Source organism: Gobio gobio, assembly GCF_949357685.1.
Source record: "Gobio gobio genome assembly, chromosome: 23".
NCBI classification, from domain to species: Eukaryota; Metazoa; Chordata; class Actinopteri; order Cypriniformes; family Gobionidae; genus Gobio; species Gobio gobio.
Window position 1 is genome coordinate 26,751,101 of NC_137119.1, and position 21,163 is coordinate 26,772,263.

General features: G+C 37.9%; 1 protein-coding gene across 1 annotated transcript; it reads left to right on the plus strand.

Annotated features, from left to right (window-relative positions):
* The first annotated feature begins 3,109 nt into the window (after positions 1-3,109).
* Positions 3,110-21,008, plus strand: ankrd33ba (ankyrin repeat domain 33ba). The gene is made up of 4 exons (XM_079806539.1): positions 3,110-4,102; positions 15,549-15,678; positions 15,889-16,029; positions 18,239-21,008. Exons 1-4 carry the CDS (start codon positions 3,683-3,685, stop codon positions 19,081-19,083), a joined length of 1,536 nt encoding a protein of 511 aa, XP_079662665.1. The 5' UTR covers positions 3,110-3,682; the 3' UTR covers positions 19,084-21,008.
* The last annotated feature ends 155 nt before the right edge of the window (positions 21,009-21,163 follow it).

Here is a 21,163-nt window from a genome sequence, read left to right on the forward strand (position 1 = left end):
ACAGGGGATATATTTGTGTTTCAATTCTCAATATAAACAGCTGTTTACCTTGACTTTAGCCTATAGGTTAGGGTTTAGAACAAGGTGTTATCTGTTCTGACATACAGTGTTAAAGCATAGGTAAATTTGGCCGTAAAAATCCATTGTTTTGGTCTTGGTTGAGCTTGTGTGTAAAAGAAGTTCAAGCATTTTAAATTTGTGTTAACTAAATGCATTTTGTGTAAAAGCAACAAATGTGTTAATTGTATAGCCTACACAGACAGATAATGTGCTAACTGTGTTAAGAGTTTAGGAAATGTGTTAAAAGTATTGAAAAAATTGTCATAGCGATTGTAAAAAAAACTGTAAATAGCCCATTTGTGCGCCCATGTGCCATGCTGGTTTGAAAATGAGGTGAACTTCAGGCACATTGTTGGCGCGTTGCTATTTTGAGGCAACTGAAATAGACTGCACCATTGACCAACTGAAACCTGGTCTAAAGTCAATAACGCAGTATTTTTTGTGTTATTTAAAGGACGCGTTAGTAATATGTGCTTATTGGCGGGTGCACAACGTGCATACACTCTGCTTATTACACACACAGGGATGCGCAGCAGCACACAAACATTTTTAAATATTAAAAATAAAAGGATTCCTCTCTGGAGAAGCGTTCAGTCTTTCCGCTCGCAAATAGTTTTCTGCCATAGTTGGTTTATTGCACGTTACGCCCAAAACACACCCATTACTCATTAAGAGAATAGGGACAACCCCTTTAGACCATGCGCAGGGCGCGCCCACAATTTTTCACGTCGTTAAACTATCAAAAGTGGATTCGGACCATGCGCTTAGATTGTTAAAATAGGGCCCAAAGTGTGTTTGTTGGGGGAAAACATTTGCTAGTGTTATATGGAAAAATTACTTGATTTGAGACATGAATTATGTGTTTTTTGGTAGTTTTACTGCATTTTGAATGTGAAATTAACTGCTGTGAGGCAAGGACAAGTAAAATGTCCTCACTAATTGGTTGTCACAATATTTCACGGACATTTGGCCCTCACAAGTTGCCAAACCTGTACACACAAACACACACTGCATTGAAAACAATGACAGGAACTATCACATTTTTTTGTACCACACATTTGTCTTGTGCTTTGGAGAAGCAGTGGCACAGAAACAGACAGTCGCCTCGCTTTTTGAGGATGGGAAGAGGCTGTGTACTAATTTGGAACCAAATGGAGGTACTCAACCTTCACAGACCTGTTAATGAAAGCCATTCTCTACATTTCCTATGCAATTTACTGATTGACCCCTAAGTAGGCTAATCAAGCTAATTTTAGATTATCAGCCCTTTCCAAATGTTGTTCACTTTCTTATGAAAAAATATTTGCAACAAGCGTAACATAATTTCAAATGAGGTTTTAAATTAGAGACAGACTGTTTGATACGGACACATCACTCTCGGACAGTTAATATCAAAGCTTGCAAGGATCTATCCAGGTGCTTTTGAATGCTCGACTGAGGATCCCACGTGAAGTTTTACTCAGCATGAAGTTCTCCCCTCTCGATCAGCTCCTGGGGATTTATTAACCTAAGCAGGCCAAAGTGCTGAGCTAATGTAATTGCCTAAGCCGAAATAGCCAAGGAGCAGCATGGCTTCTTTTATTTCTGAGAGAGATGATAGTCAGTTCCCTTTCTGATCCCTCACTAACAACTCACTCCGGCTGATTCTCTCATAATCATTTCAACTCGTCCCTCATTTTCTCTAAAGAAGATTCAGAAAGAGTCGCCATTTCAAATTACAGTGAATGGGGCTAATTTCTGGAGGATTTAAAAGCAGAAATAATTCTTACAATCATTCTTCTGTTAAAACTTTTGTATTATTTGAGCTGTAAAGCTGTTTAACCCCAAAAGTTTGACAAGCGTTTGGGAGGTTTAGGGTCTGTGGGATTTGGAGTTGTAAAATAAGTTGTAAAATTAGATACAACTTTACACAAAAAGGTTAGAAAGTGATTTTCCACTAAAATCATGTTAACATTCATAATGTTCATGTCTCTTGGCTATAATACTCAAACAGTGAGTATTTTACAGCGGCTCCATTCACAATGCCACACTGTAACCCAGAGTTTTGCTTTTTTAAAGGTGGGACAAGTCGGAATATTTTTCAGCATTATGCCACAAATAATGTCAATTGTTAAATTAATAAATATTAGTGTAGTGGTGTAGTATAGTTGTACAAATGTAGTGGGATATATAGCATCGTATGGAGGGTGAAATTCGGTGTGAATACAATTGTATCACATGCCACCATGGCAGTTAGGCAACTCATTTTTGGCAATACAGTTTACTTGTTTTTAAAACCACAGTACTTCCTCTATCACAGATGTTTATCACAGTCTATCACAGCCCATGCTCCCAGCTGTTCGGGGCTAAACGACTCACTAATTAGACACAGCAATTATGGCACTTATCTAAGAACTCTGAGGAAATGGGAGTGTAAAGATTGTGGAAAAAGCTTGAGCGTGTAATAGAGCACACGCATTAACTATAATGTGTGACTTAGAGGCGTTTGTGAGACGTTTGTGCATGTGTGTATGGTTTTCAGAAGTGAAATGTGAATGACATCATTTGAATGGGACTGGAGTAAAGAAAGCTGAGATGACAGAGACCGTTCAAGGTTCACAGTTTCTGAAGATGTGAAAAGTAAAGAAAAAGTGTTGGAAAGTTGATTAATTACCCTGCTATTGTCAGGGACTGCCCCGGCACGGCCACAGTCACAGTCACATCAAAACCCCATGATGATGGTAAACAAAACTTTGTACTTTCCTGAAATTACAGGTTTCAGAAGCTTTGTGTTAACTGTTATGTGTGTGTGTGTATTTAATCCAAAACTCATTTCAATTCAAACACAACTAGTTCAACCATATTCATTGAACAAAATGTGTTTGTGTCGTTTTAAATGTTAGTATTAACTGCATTTTCGATGTATTTTTGAACTAATCGATCTGGGGGAATTGTCATTGACCCATATTTGCAAAACTATAGAGGGAGGGGGGAGAGAGAGAGAGAGAGAGAGAGAGAGAGAGAGAGAGAGAGAGAGAGAGAGAGAGAGAGAGAGAGAGAGAGAGAGAGAGAGAGAGAGAGAGAGAGAGAGAGAGAGAGAGGAGGGCATCTAATCGGATTACAGAGGCAGAGTTTTGTAGCGCACGCGTCTATTTCTCCTCTTATCTTTTGCGGGATGGTCCAGCGTTTCCACTCTTAATGCTGTTTTTTGGGATCATCACAATATCTGAAAAGTTTCTCTTGGGAAGAAATTGCGACATTCTGAAGATTGTTTCACATTACATGGAACTGCTCATATTCATTATAGGGACTTTTCGGTTTCCACACGAGCTTCTGCGTCGCCGGGTGTTACTGAGAAACACTGACATTTCGTGTTATGGACACATCAAGTCATTAAAATGAGCTGTTAAGTTATTATTATATGGACACTAACTGCATTATAATCTATATGAGTGGGGGAAAATGACGTCGCAAATACTTAAACGAAGATTTGAACCTCAGTTTGGAGATTAAACGTACGTTTTTGTTAAATAGCATTTCTGTTCCGTTGGTATCTATGACTTTAACGCACCTAAATGCAGCTGAAGGAGACCAGGAGGTGTTTGATCCGCATGACTTGAGGATTTTATCCAATAAGGGTTAAATGGTTCTGATAACGGACAGCAGAGATGGCGGTGGATCATCTCCTAGACAAGTCAAACCACTTAAACATGCCAAAAGCGCCCAGAACTTTCCCACCATCGTGGAGGAATCACCTAATCGCGCGGGTGATGACGATTATGATGAATATCTCGGCTCGTGCGAGTTGGATAGGAACGATGAGGACTTCGAGGAGTTGGATGACTTTTCAGAACTGCCGGATACCAGGAGTATCGTCTCAGATGACTCCTTTTATCCACCGGACGATGACTTGTCTGACTCCCAGAGAACCCCTTCCCCGGAGAGTCCAGCACCGCTGTCCTTTTTTCAAGCGTGTTGCAAAAACAACGCGCTCATAGTGAAACTCATGATTAGACAAGGTGTTACTGAGGAGGACGTTCAGGAGACGGACAAAAACAGAAGAGTAAGTAGGCTAGTTTATTAACATCAAATATATATTAAATGAATGAAATTCAGTGTTGTCACGCTTTAGAGTTCACATAAGCTACATAATAACATAAACGAATCGTTCTATTGAGTCGGAGTTTTTAATGAATTGGTTGAACCGTTTATAAAACCGGTCTGAACGATTCATGTACGAATTGGATTGAATCAAGGGTGTGCGAGTCGGTCCCTGTCCCAAATGATACACTTCATAACAACTCGCCGGTCCGGGGTGCTGCCGTCTACTTCGAACATGTCCGAATCGATTCCCAATGAGCCGAGAACCGATTACTGACTCGTATAGAGTCAAACAAGGATTTGACTGATGGAAAGAAGGTAAATTACTGGTAAATTACCAGAAATGTTACAAATAAAACATAGGCTACTGGAAATGTTACGAATTGTCACACATACGAAGACGAACCAGAACTAGTTATATATTTTATTATTAGGTATTTGTAGATGTAAGTACCTTTTTAAATACACCTTTTTAAGAACAATATGTTGTTTCTTAGTTGAATTGGGAGCTTACTTAATTATGTATACGTTTCTGGTAAAAAATTAGCAATGCAAAGGCTGACCACATTGTTTATTTGGAGTCTCGGAGCTCCATCTTCTTCCGAATTTTGAATTAGCATTTTTATAACGTAGAAACCCATTTAAAGTAGCATACTTATTCTATACTATATAGAATACTATATACTAATATACTATATATTCTCACCTATAGTTTAATTGTCACAATAACTTATATTAAGGCTAATTCACACTGCCCCAACAAATTAACACACCGATCCAACATAACCCAACACTTCTTGTAGGGACAGTGTGATTGATATTGTGGTGCGAATGTGATAGTTTTATAACGTTTCTCTAAAAAATATCTGCAAATGTCAGAAAGTCAGTTAGACAATCAATTTTACATGAACATTAAACATAAAGTTTCAGGTTTGATTCTGGCAGACTGCTGGGGTCTTTAAGGCATTTTTTTGTGGGATAATTACATTGTATAAAATCTAAACACGAAACACATGTAGTGCAAAGTGTATTCGAGTATGCACTAATAATTTGCAGGCCTTGGGGGTTTAATAATGGAGTTGCACAGTCACACTTTCTAGCACACTGTAGCACAATCCTGGCCATTCCTCGCAAAAATTAGTCCCAGAGTGACATCACCTCCCAGAGCTTGAGGCCTCGGCAGTGCAGAATGTATCACGTTACAACTTAAAAGCTAGGATTTTAGAGAATGTGTCTCAAAAACGTAAAATCAATACACCCCATAAAGAGGAGCTGATATGATGTCATGGCTAATGCATTCCTGATAACCTAACAGACAGAGCTCTAGGAGAATGACTGTAGAATGCTTCTGGGGAACCTCAAGAGCTCCACTTCACACAGGCGCTTCTCTTATCTTGTCTCTCATCACTCTTCTGTACAGGACAGTTCAGAGCAACAGGCACAGGATTTCCCCCCTAATAGTTCCAGCATGTGCTCTGTTCATCTCTGCATGATGTAACGATGCAAATTAGGTTATTAGTGTCCCTTCATGGGCCGAATGACACAACAAAAAACCCCCAAACATATAGACACAGTAGTGGCCAAAAGTAAGGGGATATATATATTTATATATTATAAATATTATTATTTATATATTAGGGAAGACCAAGACACTAAAATGTGTGCTACAGGTTTTATTTTACTATGGGGAAAAAAAAGCAATACAAAAACAAAATCTCACAGGAAAAATCATACAGTGACTACAACATAATCAGTTATTAATATTTTGTTGGTTCGCTCTCTTTTTTTGCATGTGTTCATCATTTCTTTTAAGTATGCCAGCCTGGCCAATAATTATGTCTCCATAATTCGGCATATTTCATTGCGTTATCACAAGTAAAATAATTGACTCCAAGGAAGCACAACTATGTAATATGCTTACAAAATATTAAACACATTTTTAATAATATTTTAATAAATGGTGAGGATGATTATTGTTATTATTTTAATAATCCCTGTCTATTTAGTTCAAATTATTACCATTTAGCAATTTCTGCAAGGTGTATATAAACTTATGATCACAACTGTACACACACACATGGATATATTCAGGTTTTTCAATCACTTCCATGACCACAGGTGTAGAAAATCAAGCACCTATGCATGCAGACTGCTTCTACAAACAGAATGGGTCGCTTTCAGGAGCTCAGTGAATTCAAGCGTGGTACCGTTACCACCTGTGCAAGTCCATTTGAAATTTCCTCATTACTAAATATTCTACGGTCAACTGTTAGTGGTATTATAACAAAGTGGAATCAATTGGGAACAACAGCAACTCAGCCACATAAAATCACAGAGCGGGGTCAGCGCATGCTGAGGTTCACAGTGCGCAGAAGTCACCAACTTTCTGCAGAGTCAATGGCTACAGCCCTCCAAAACATTGTGTGGCCTTCAGATTAGCTCAAGAACAGTGTGTAGAGAGCTTCATGGAATGGGTTTCCATGGCCGAGGAGCTGCATCCAAGCCTTACATCACCAAGTGCAATGCAAAGTGTCGGATGCAGGGGTGTAGAGCACGCCGCCACTGGACTTTAGAGCAGTGGAGACGTGTTCTCTGGAGTGATTAATCACGCTTCTCTGCCTGGCAATTTAATGGACGCGTCTGGGTTTGGTGGTTGCCAGGAGATCGGTACTTGCCTGACTGTATCGTGCCAAGTGTAAAGTTTGGTGGAGGGACTATAAAACTCAAACTTTTAAGTGTATATATATATATATATATATATATATATATATATATATATATATATATAAATATATATATATATATATATTAGACATGTGCCGGTATACAGTAATACGATATACCGCAATAATGAACATGCACAATACTGTTATGGGCACTTCAAAATACAGTGAATAATTATTTCTTACGAATTATTCAGATTTTTAGAATGCATTTTAAGAATACTTTACCCATCAATCGTTTAAAATGAACAATATGCCAAAGAGGAACCCACTGATGTAAACAAACCCAACATGCACGAGCCGAGCACATGGCGGAACGAGTGAAGGAGACGCACATTCACACTCTCTGACAGCAGAGGGCGCTGACGGAACAGCAGAAATACAGCCGTTTCACCGGTAACCCTCGTAAACAAAACGATATGGTGCTCATCACATGACCAAATACTTAATACTTAAAGACTTAAGGCTATTCATTTTCAAAGTTAAACATTTTATATTTTAATCTGGACTAAATTACATGCCCTAGATATTGTTTGAATATGTTCTGATTGTTGTTCAGTCACACACTTTACAATAAGGCTCCATTATTTAACATTAGTTCATTCATTAACAAACTGACAATGAAAAATACTTCTAAAGCATGTATTCATCTTAGTTAAATGTAAATTTCAGCATTTAATAACACATTCAAATCAAAAGTTGTAACTGTATTATTTAAAGGACCTGAGCTAACACTAACTGCTTTTTTTTAACTAACGTCATCAAAGAATAATAACTTCTATAAATTGTAGCTATTCGCTCTTTGTTAATGTTAATGCATTAACTAGTGAGACTTTATTGTAAAGTGTTACCGATTGTTCTTTATAATTATTTTGCACTTTAATCTGTTTAAAATATATTTGTTTACTTTATACATTTTTGTGTATTGCTTTATTGTATTTAAATGTTTGGTTCTTTTAGTTTTTTTTGGCAAAGAATTTCAATACCGTGATAATACCGTATACCATGATAAAAGCTTCAGCAATTAATCGCAACATGAAAATTTGATATACATATATATATATATATATATATATATATAGAGAGAGAGGGGGCAGATGATATTGATTTGCAGACCAGAAGCTACCACTGTATAACATGCTATGTCTTTTAATGTCATAATATCGCTATAAGCTTAAAAGCGGTGCTGCTGATTTAAAGGCCCCTTTTGAGTGAACGGTTAATATCATTACAGGATGCATAACATCTGCATTTTCAAGCCCATCTGTATTTTCCATTACTTACATACATGCACATGACCCTTAACATCCTGTTTACCATGCAACTAATATTGCTAGGAGTTCAGTGCACTTGTTCTAACAAATCTGTGGCTGGGCTGGATTGTATTTGTTGGAAGAAAAATGGTAAAAAACTACAACACCAAATATAACAGGCCTAGCGGGAAAGTAAATTTAGTCAGCTTAACTGACAACTCTCTGGCAGATTCAAGGCATTTCATTTACACACTGCTGTGCAGGTAGTGCTTTCCAGTTGATGAATGCGTCAGAATCACTTTGAGCTCAGCACTGATGTAATATCAAGTCATTGATGGAACATCTGCGGATAGATGTTACCCACTGACCTGTTTTCTGGGACTGCAATAATTCACAGCCAGACTGACATGATATTATCAAATCCAGGCCAGCTTGCCCACACTTTTTTAAGGACAGCTTTCAATGTGGTTTGTCCTAACAGTCTGTTATATTATGCTCACCCTAAAAACTTTGTCACTTTTAGTTAAACTTCTTGTAATCTAATGTTCATACCAAAACACTTTAATACTTAGTATAGTCCATAGTTCAGTACAATATTGAGATTATGCATTTCACACCCACAAATACGATACCCACAATTCTTTTATTAGAAGTATTATAGACACCATATTTTGTCTTCATTGTCAAAGCTGAACTGGAGGACAAATCCTGTAATTCCTCTTTCATTCAATGGCTCATAAGGCTAATCCTTTCTATTTTAAGAATCAACCAGGCCACAGATTACCTCAACACATGTCTACATTTGTATTAAAACCAAGTTGAGTACTTGATAGAAAGATGCAGACTAAGTGAAATGGGTTGTGTCCTGAATTCAACTTTTATCATTTCGATACATCTGACTATGAATTTAGTTTACAGTGAAACTTTATTGCTTGGTGACAGTGATACAAAACATAAACAAGTGAAAATGCAATTATTATTATTTTTGTTTTGTTCTTTGAAACACTTAATGAGACATTTTACACTTCTCTTTTACCATTCAACAACAGTTTATCAAGTCTGTCAAGCTCCACAAAACAAAGAAATAGTCGATACAATTCATGTGTACTATTACAAGACTTCGGAACTATGAGCATGTTTAAACTAAAGGATTTATACTTTCATTAATTTGATACGCTTCTCCACATAGGAAGAACAGACATTCCAGCTAGTTATTGAACTGATGCAGACTAATACACAGATGAAGCTGATTGATATCGGATTGATCTGGAGCGAGGTTTATGTAAGGTAATGTGTAAATAAGTGGGACAGTCTGAAATCTGCCCCATGCCTCTCAGTTAGAGCACGCTGCTGCAGTTCCTCATTTTTACCACAGATTGATTGGAAAATTGTGGGGCGCTGTGGAGCTTGGCAGGGCTCAGGCAACCGCTGCAACTCTTAAGGCCTGTACACACCGGGACGAATATCGCACGCGCTTATCGCCAGCGTTTTTCGTGACGTTTTTCGGCGCGTCTTGAGTGTTCACACCCAAGCGATTTTCACTGGCGCTGTGCCGAGTGAACGTGCACATTCAGTCGATGCGCTCCCGGTACACAAGATGGTGCTGCGGCACTTTAAGCCTCTGACACTCGCTTGTCACACAGAAGGAGAAGAGAGACAGTATTTACGTGCTTGCCAAAACCATAGACATATTATGTATATGGACAAAACCATTCACACACTTTTTGCTAACTGGCAAGCAGCATTAGCAGTTCATCTTCTTCTTTGTCTACTTACTACTTCTTCGTCGTATCAATGTGTGCTCGGCAAGAGCGTTTTGTGCTTGAGCGCCACCAAGTCGTGTTTTACTGTCACTTCAGCAGCTCCAGGCACGTGAACAAAAGCGCCGATCTCATTGGTCGGACAGTTTTTTACGCGCCGCGTCAAAATAAAAAAACGAACCCGAGGCGTTTTTTTTAAAAATGACGCTTTTACGCCTGGCGTTTTGCGCGTCGGTGTGAACACTCACATTGGCGCCCATTGTTTAGTCCCGAGGCGTTAAACGTCGGCGATAAACGCGTGCGAAAATCGTCCCGGTGTGAACAGGCCTTTATGCTGCGTTCCAGGCAGGTTTTTGAGCCCGTAAATTACAACTTCAAACCACGACTCACGACTTTGTAGTGTTCCAGGCAAAGTCACGCCAAACTGCCTGAGCGCAAGGAATTGTGTGGTAGTTAGATGTAAACAAAGCATGTCGGACCGTACGGGGTGTATGCTCATTTACAATCATTTCTATCGCCAAAGGTGCTTACTCCTTGCTTATTTGAGGGAAACGGAGGAGAAAAACAGCGCAGACGGCAAGAAAAGCTGTTATACCTTTTATTTTACGTTATTTGTATATTTGTTTCATAAACACTGCAACCGTAGGGGGCTGCCATTGTTGCTTCGCGGGCTATGTGACGTCAAAACTCGTAACTGGGAGTACATCGATCTAGTACGAGTTCACGGGTGGGAAGTCACGGGTTTGGCTGCCGTTCCAGTCCACTTTCACGGGTAGAAGGTTGGAAAAACACGGGTTACGGGTTGCCTGGAACGCGGCATTAGTATCATGATACATCCCTGCCCAAGCCATGCGTAACATTTTTATATATCCTGCTCACTTTGTGACTTTTACAATGTATTATTGATGTAGTTTATTTAAAGATCTGTTTTGGATGAATATTTTGGTGGGGATACACTTGCAGATGAGCTGCAGCTGCTATTGTTTGGCGATTGGACTGAAATTGAAGTGGTTATTCATTGAAAGTAATTTCTTTCAGTGAGCTGTTAAAGGGACAGTTCACACAGACATGGAAATCATGCCATAATTTACTCACCCTTTGTGACCCTCATGTCGATCCAAATCTGTTTGACTTTCTTCTGTGTAACACAAAAGAAGATATTTTGAGAAACGCCCCAGAAATATCTTCTTTTGAGTTACACAGAAGAAAGTAAGTTACGCAGGTTTGGAAAGACATCAGGGGGAGAAAATGATTTGGATTATCCCTTTAATTTGAGAAATGTTGTGACTGGATAATGGAGACAGACAGTGAGTTGAACTCGACAATCTCAAAAGAAAGATTTGTTCACAAATGAACAAGGATTTCTCAGACATAGTCGAAATGAGCTATAGCCTAGTTGTATTGAAAAGTGAGTAAATAATTACAGAATTTTTGTTTTTGTCAATAAACTATTTTGGTAACACTATCTATGAAGCCCATGCTTACAATGAATTATATAATGAAGTATTACTATTCTATAAATATATTTATAAAGACTCAAGACATATGCTGCATTATAAGAGCAGTTATAGTTACATTTATATTATTTTTTATTATAAGTCATGAATTTTCTTTTTCAATGCGCATGCTCATTGTCCATTATACACAGTAATACTTATAAATAAGTATAAATGGGGCTATAATTCACTATAAGCATGGGCTTCATATTAGAAAGTGATACCACTATTTCTTTAAAGGATTATTTCACTTTTAAATAAACTTTTGTTGATAATTTACTCACCCCCATGTCATCCAAGATGTCCATGTCTTTCTTTCTGCAGTCAAAAAGAAATTAAGGTTTTTGATGAAAACATTCCTGGATTTTTCTCCATATAATGGACTTCAATGGGTTCCAAACGGTTCAAGGTCTCAGTGCAGCTTCAAAGGGCTTTAAACGATACCAGACGATGAATAAGGGTCTTATCTAGCGAAACGATCAGTTTCCGCGAGAAACCAAGCAGTATTTATGCTATTATTTTAGATCTTATCAGACGTACGTGATCATCTCTGAGCTCCGCCGTAACTTCCACTAAGTGAAGTCAAAATACGAGCGTGGTCGTTGTTGTCTCTCCCATCTCTACAGCCGGTGGAAAAGAAACTCAGAAATCATATTCATGGATAAGCTAATGTATTAAAGATTTATTAAAGTTACTGTATGAAGCAGGCTGGAGCTGAAAGCCTTTGGAGTGGAACAAGGCCGCTGGAACGATTGCTAATGAGAGACAAGCGTGACACGTGGCTCGAGAGCAGCGGGAGCGTTTATTATGGTGGCATTTTATTATGATGCGGGTATGATGTCATCAGAGGTGGGTAGTAACGAAGTACATTTACTTGAGTATTTTTTTGGAAAAATTGTACTTTTAAGAGTAGATTTAAATGTGGTTACTTTTACTTTAACTCGAGTACATTTATAATGAAAAAACTGTACTTTTACTCTGTTACACCGGGCGACGTTCCTTTCGTTTAATGCAATACATGTTAAAGGTCCCGTTTTTTTTGTGTTTTTTTGAAGCTTTGATTGTGTTTACAGTGTGCAATATAACATGTGTTCATGTTTCGCGTGTAAAAAAACAGTATTTTTCACACAATTTACTTATCTGTATACCGCTGTTTTCACTGTCCTAAAAACGGCCTGAGAATTTCCTCGTTCTATGAAGTCCCTCCTTCAGAAATACGTAACGAGTTCTGATTGTGCCAGCGGTTCCCGTGCTGTGATTCGACAGCAGCTTAGCGCACGTTCCCCGGAAAGGTCACGCCTCTTACCATAACGGAAATGCCTGCGTTCAATGATCTCTAAGTACAGTGTACTGGGAAAGCCAAACAAAGGTGATTTGACTCCGGGATGAAAATAACAGCGTCTCGACGACATGGCGACAAACACACTATACAAACGCAACACTTCCTCTTCTCCACGCGGGAGCAACAAGACCACGCCCCCTTTTTCGCGTATTCTTGTGGGCGGAGGTTAGTCAACAAACTGTTCTACTGACGTAATTAAAGCAGGATGTACAGGGATGTAGTCCAAACCGGCCGTTCGCTGTAGGCTTTGAAAGGGAACTTCTGTTAAATAAAATATCTTGCTTGGCATTGAACTGAGCTTTATAATTTTACAGGTATTATTTATGCTCTAACAGCAACATTACACACTAACTAAAGTTTGAAAAATGGGATCACGAAGAACAGGACCTTTAAGAAATACATATAGTTATTCCAAGCGCACACTGTCTCTTTTTCTGGGGCATGAGCAATGCCCCATTCACAAATGAATCACTCTTTTGAGTCGAAATGAATGAACACCTGCCTTCCCGCTGTAATTTGTGAGTATTGCTCAGTGGCAGCAATCTGTTCGTCTTGAAAACGAATGTCTTTGCTTAGACAAAGACAGTTAAAGGGATAGTTCACCCAAAATGAAAATTACCCCATGATTTACTCCCCCTCAAGCCATCCTAGGTGTATATGACATTCTTCTTTCAGATGAATACAATCAGAGTTAGGCTATATTTAAAAATGCCCTGGCTAATCGAAGCATTATAATAGCCCCCAATATATTTGAAGCCCAAAAAAGTGCATCCATCCATTATAAAAGTACTCCACACGGCTCCAGGGGTGAATAGATGCCTTCTGAAGCGAGTCGATGGGTTTGTGTAAGAAAAATATCCATATTGAACACTAAATATTTCTTATAGTAAATATTTCAATAAGTACTTGTACTTTTACTTGAGTACAGTTTTTGGATACTCAATCCACCTCTGGATTTCATTGATAGGTGAACACAGTCCGTGTTCTGGTTAAAATTGCTTATTTCTCTGGATTTAATCATTCTTGGAAACATTTGGGATAATGTATGCAAGTCAACAAAATACACAACGTTCTAGTGGTTTGTGGATATTTTAATAAAAAAGAATCTTGTCCTTATAAAAAACAAATTGTGTGGATTAGGTGGAAATATGTAGTGAGACGTTTTCCTGTGCATATAAATATGAATAATCCATGCAATTATTAGTGAATGAGACCCATTACTATTTGACTATTTCTATATTCATGACTATTTCTAAACCGGTTTCTCCTGAACGGCCCTGCCCCAAATTCACATCACTGGATGCGTCAATGTAACTGGTTTGGATTCTCAAACAGAGCAATGTTTTGATAAGCGGCACAGAACCACAGCATTTGCACTTTTTAATGGGAATTAACCTACTGATGGCTCACTCACAGTTTTCTCTGTATATTAAACTGGAGACATCAAGAAAAATTACAGGCTTCACAGTAAACACAAACAAACACACTTTCACCAGAATCTGGCAGAAACTGGAAGCGTCTCGCCCTTATTGTCATAGCCGTGTAAAATGAGCTTGTCCAGGGTTTATTTTTAGTCAGCAGCCTCCAGCTGTGTTTTAGTGTGATGAGAGGCTGCTGACACTTCCCTCCACACTGCTACTGTTCACACTTAAATAGGACAGACTGACTGTGAAGAGTGAGACAGACATGTCAGAAGTCGTCGGTAAAAACCCTGAACATCAGCCTCACACTGTGAAATCACAATGCAATTTGCACATTTTCAGGTTTGAAGCTGCTACTTCAGGCAAGATTAGAATTCTAAATTCACACGGCCAGCCCAGCTTTTTTTCATTGATGCAAACCAAAATCTTTCTTGGTAAACAGTGGTTATCCTGCCCCCCCCTCCCCCCAGTTCTAAATGATAAGGCTGGGTTGACAATATCAATGAATCATTTGATGATATTTGATGAACCGATAAGCCCATCATCTCTTCTGCTTTATTACTAGTTATAGCACTAAATATACACAAATGAATATCAAAAGTTATGTTAAAAGAAACAGTACAACTATCATGTCTCATGTAATCACCCAATCAGTGTTTAGAGCGTGGAAAGATATGCAGTACAATAGCTTGTAAACAATGTAGCATAATGCTATGTTTACCTCAGAAAAGCCATTCAAATGACTCTAGAGAAGAGCATTTTGGTAAATTATTTACACTATATTAAATATGTATTATATTTTTACTTAACCTATTATATTATAGTACCGTACCAACTGTCAGGTTTCCCTGTATAGCTCGATTTTTTTCGCGGGTATGATGTCATTGATAGGCGACGCACGGACACGGCCCGTTTCCTGATTAAAATTGCTTGTTCTCTGGATTTAAACATTCTTGGAAACATTTGGGATAATGTAAGTACACAAGTCAACAAAATATAAAACATTGTTCTAGTGTTTTTTGAATATTTGAATCCAAAAATCTTACATATTGTGCCTTTAAGAAAAAATACTGTGAATTAACTGGAAATGTTTAATGAGACGTTTTCCATGTGGATAGCATATTATAGTGCTGTACCAACTGTCAGGATTCCCTTTATAGTTCAAAGCTTTAGTTGAGAGACTTTTTCCTTAAGAAAAATGTATGTACTGTACCTGATATAGCCTATATCCAAATCAAAATCGAATTAAGAGCTTCTCAATCCGAATCTAATTGAATCGTGTAATCTGTGTCAATACCCAGCCCTTTTATTGAGAGTGTTTTCCTCAAATTTATCAACTACTAGTAAATGTTCCTTGGCAAGGGTGGAAACTTCTTCACAGTATCGCCTTGTGTGTGTGTGTTGACTCTGCAGACTGGACTAATAGTGGCGTGCTACCAAGGATACGTGGATGTTGTGATTGCTCTTTCCCAGTGTCCTCACCTGGATGTGAACTGGCAGGACAACGAGGGCAATACAGCCCTCATCACAGCTGCCCAGGCGGGTAAGAACCATCTGACAGCCTTAATCCAATCTTGCACATATTTACATTTATATTGCCGTCATAAAGTTTAAATAACTAGTTTCTCAACCTTCAAAGTGAATGGAGTGTAAAAACTTCAAAATACTACTAGAACGGAACTGTTGAGTGCCTTAGAAAGGTTTTATATTCAACAGTTGACTGTATTTCCATAATTCACCCGAACAATTGCAGGTCACATCACAATCTCTAACTACCTACTCAGCTACTTTCCCGGGCTTGACATTGAGAAGAGGAACTGCCACGGTTTCACCGCTCTGATGAAAGCTGCTATGCAGGGTCGAGTGGAATGTGTCAGATCCCTGATGCTGGCAGGTACTCACTGCGCAACAGACTGCCAGGAAACTCTACAATATAAAGCAGCTGTTACATGATTAGCTACAAGAAAAGGATACAATACGGCCATAATCATGCCACAGATTTAATATTTTGTCATGAATAAAACCCAAATTGTTATGCAGCTCTTGCCATACAACAGGAGTTCATACAGCACCACGAAAAGAATCCATCAGTACTTTAAAAGTAAATTAATTTTGATATATATATATATATATATATATATATATATATATATATATATATATATATATATATATATATATATATATATATATATATATATATATGCTTTATTTTTGCTATTGTTGCTTGTTACACTTTCTTTTTTTCTAAAATTTTATATAGTATATTCAATGTATTAAAAGTGCATTTTTTAAACAAAAATATGTATTTATTATCATTAATAATTAATTTTGTTGCTTGTTACTGTTATTTATTTCAGTTTATTCTAAAATGATTTGGTAACACTTTACAATAAGGTCTCATTTGTTAACATAGTTAATGTATTAACAAACAATGAGCAATACATTTATTACACTATTTATTTATTAATCTTTTTTAATGTCCAGCTGTTCATTGTTTGTTCATGTTAGTTCACAGTGCATTAACGAATGTTAACAAATATAACATTTGATTTTAATAATTTATTAGTAAATGTTGAAATTAACAACAACAACTAATTAAATGGAAATTAATTAACAACTAAGATTAATAAATGCTGTATAAGTCAAGGCCGTAACCATGTCTTGAACAATGTATTTTTATTTTTATAAAGCATAAAGAAACAGAACAGTGAATTAAATTCTAGGTCTAATTCTAGTTGGGAAATAATCATTTTGGGACTATTTGCATTCATTTGCGTCAGATATATCGCTAGTCTCGAGATTCTTCCCTTTAGTGAATAAATACATAGATCCGCTGTTAACATTCGAATTCCTTAGTGGTCCGGAGGTAGAATTTTTGTAAACTGAAGTTTACAGGTTCCAATCCACCCTCATATAGTTTTTTTTCTTTATTAAAATCAAAGATGTTCAATGATTGTATATTAAGAGCATGGACACGTTTGTGTGCATTTTGTTTTGTGATTTCACCGGAAAGAAGAGTCCCCGCAACGGCATTAAAGTCCTCATGAAATCAAAATCGATCTTATTTACTTTGTTAGTACACATTACAGGTCTTAGGGTGAACAATTAATCCATGCAAGTTAATACACAGAGAAAAATAGTTTCCCGTGGTAATCTTTAATCAAAATCTGAAAAGTAACTTCCAGTCTGGAATGGCATTCACTTTCTGATGACGGCAGTTTGACGGCCACACCCTTCCAACCGTTAGTCTGCTATGAGCGAGAGATGGAGAGAAGGAGAGCTGAAGTAAAACCCTGCCCTCTATTCAATATTCTGTTTCACTTGGAAATACGTCACAGCACAGCTCTCAGTTGCAACTTCCGGTTCACTGGGACTTTAAGCGATAGATTGACACACTTGTCTGTGTGAAAACTGTGCACGAGCCAAAAGAGAATGTAAACCCCGCCTACTTTGATTTGATTGGCCATCTAAATCATTTTTGACATTGACGAGCGCCGTTAGACCTGAGGCAGATCAGACTAAATATGTAACTTTTAAACCTTTTTGTCATCCTAACATACAGAGCGCTACGTAATGGAGTGCAGGAGAGCAGTGCAAGAATTTCAAACATTGGGGGGGACAATTTGGCCATTTCTAATTATTGGTGGGGACTTGTCCCCCTCAATGTCTATGGTGGTTACGGCCCTGGTATAAGTATTGTTCTTATTCTTAGTCCATGTTAATTAAAGTAGTTTACTAATGTTAAAACTAATGAAACTTAATTTTAAAGTGTTACCATGATTTTTATTATTCTTTATTGCCTGAAAATTCTGCCCTTTCATAAGATCGTCTGTGCATAAAGTAAGACTTGTAATGCTATAATGTAGTGCAAAAGCCATATGCACCACCTTTTTGGTGGATTTTAAATGTTTTATTATATGGCATTATATGGGAAGAGTTGCATAGTTATTCTTCAAAAATGTATACTTGTATTCATGGGGAAAACATAGTTTAGAACATGAGAGTAAGTCATTTCATAACAAAATGTTATTTTGTAGAATATTGTAAATGGGCCTTTACTCCAATCACATCAGTGCATTTCCTGTTTTTTTTTTTATCAGGGGCTGATCTGGAGGCCAGGGACAATGGGAGGAAGTTCACTGCGCGAGAGTGGGCCATCTTCACCAGCCGCTACGAGACTGTCTTTGCCATGATGCGGCTGATGAAGCAGCCGTGTGCGGATCAGTTCTGTGACAGCTATCGGCCTGAGTGGCCCCTTCTGCCTGCATTGGTGAGCAAAGCTCAGACGCCCAAAGGATGCATTCAGAAAATTTCAGAGACACTACGTGACTTCTTTGACATCAGTAACGTCACAGAGGCTTCAGAGGATGGGGTTCTGGATCACATGGTGCGCATGACAACAGCACTGGGGAGTCCGTTCATCGCAACGGCATGTCGAACGGTGTGTCCCGGCAGCCCGCCCTGCTTGGGAAAGCGCCGTTACGCCGTTCAGGAGATCCTGAAGAAACAACGCATCGCACAGCTGAAAGGTCTGGGACCCGAGCGCATTGAGAACTACAAACGTCTTTTCCAGAACTCCCGCGTCCTGCTGGTGCCCAAACCGAAAGCTCGCCGTGCGAGTCTGCAGCCCCAGGCCAAATCAGACGCCTCTTCCTCCTCTCTGGCCGTCCGCAGGACCAGTCTGCTCCCCTTACACATGCTGAGGAGGAGCAGCGTTAGACCAGGTATGGTGGTGCCCAAGCTGAGGATTAGCAAGGCACCTACGCCAACCTACGTGCCGGAGAAAGTGCGGCGGAAAAGCAGCTGTATGGACGACCAGTTCCTTCAGATCCCCAAGTGGAGATATAAAGAACTTAAAGAGGAGCGAAAGAAAGCAGAGGAGGCGGAAAGGAAAAGACTGGAGGCCATAACAAAAAGACAGCTCTCTACAGGCAAAAGGAAATAAGTGTGTGCAAACATACTACTCAACATTTGATACTTGAAATGCAATGTATTTTACTATTTATTTTATTTTGTTAAAGACTACTTCATTTTTGTAATGTTAAATGCTTCTAAACTCCCTTTTACACTCTTTAAAATGGGGGGAAAGTGATTGATTTACAGCGAAAAGCTCCTTTAATATGCTATTCAACAGGAAGCTAGCCAAACAGATCAGCTAATATGGGTACACTACTAGAACAAGATGCTACTGTATGTTTACATCCTTAAAATAGGACTATTTGACTTTTAGAGTTGTCCAAATACAAGCATTGTCTCAGAATTAGTAGTATTTAATCATCATGAATGTATTTAACAAACATACATTTTCAATACCTCATTTTTCTGAACATTGTAGGTATTTTGGTAGTAGCCATACCTGTATTTACACACATTTCAGAGACAAATGCTACAGACAATCACCAGCAAGTAATGAAAGACGGAGTAGTATAGTATCATGGATCAGCATCTTGTTTGATATTTTCTATACATGTATTTTACTACTTACTACTAAAGAACTCTAAGTTCATTACTTCTATGTTCTGAAACTATAACTGTTAAACAAAAAGCATGCAATATCTTTTACAAAATGGCATTTGCTACTATATTGGGAGAGTGAGGTAAGATGTGTCACCCCATAAACATTTTGCGTATTTAGCGAGGACCAAACTTACACCGCTGCCTGTGATGAAGAGATGCACTTTAAAAAAAAGAAGCTAAAATGTGTTTTGCTTGTCAAAGTAAATAGTTCTATATGGCAGGTAAAATTAAAGAACAGTGATAGTAAAGACATTTAGAATGTTATAAGATTTTTAAAAAAAAATAAATTATATTCTTTTAAACTTTCTAATCATCAAAGAATCCTTTTTCAACATTGATAATAATAGGAAATGTGACAATGGAGACTCAAGAAATTCAGCTTTGCCATCACAGGAATACATTACATCTTAAAATATATTGGAGAAATTATTTAAAATCATAATTATATTTCACAATATTACTGTTTTTACTATATTTTGATCAAATAAATGTAGACGTGGTGAGGCTTAAAAAAATGTATTCTTACCAACCCTAAACTTTTTTTTAGTAGTTAAAAAAAATTATGTAAAATATTAGCTAAAGTTCAGCCATGAATTATTAAATGAAACATTTTCCCCTAAAAAGACAGCTTTGGGGTAAGCTGAGCCAGAGTTCCAACTATTAGTGATACTGAAATTTACCTTAAAATGCAGAAAATATTGTAAGTATATTTTCAAAATCTTATATAAATATTCAGAATATTTGATATGATGTATCCGGGTTTATGAAAATGCAAATAATGCGCATTCAAATGCAAAGTGGTTTGTACATTAGCAGATATTTCCCCCTTGATTATGTTGATTGAATTGAAAATGCAAATTATTCCCCAATTTGACCTTGACTTGACACAACTTACCCCTAAAAAGGCTTTATTATAAACACTTTCAAGTTATAGGATCTATCCTGGAATATTTGGCATCATAAGTAAATAGAGGCACAGCTTACCCCACTCCCCCTTATGGTTTCTTCAGAGCTGGGAACAATAAAACCAAATTTAAACATACAACTCGGGTATGAACGGTTCTGTATGCAGAATAATACAATTATGTGGAGTGAAATGTCTTCTCACTGACCGTCGCGTAATCTCAACAGCACCGCTGTGCCTCAGACTGAATAAAATACACAGACACACTCCTGGCATTTTATATGGAAGGCAAGACCAGTTATGACCTAATGTCAGGTCACCCTGTTATCGTAAAACAATCCTGTGTTTACACTATTTTAGGTTGTACTAAATAAACCAAATGTGATGACCAGCAATACTTGGAATAAGAATCTCATTGTAACTTTGGAATAAAAAAAAACTGCTTTATAATACTGAAGCGTGACTCCGCTTTGTTGAGCTTTGAGCAGGAGTAAATGTGAAAAGCGGCCCTTATTAAGCTATTGAGGTCAGTGGTATGAGCTGACAGACGCTGAGGTAGGCTACTTGTCCTTGCAAGGTCAGCACTTAAAGAACAATGAAGCGC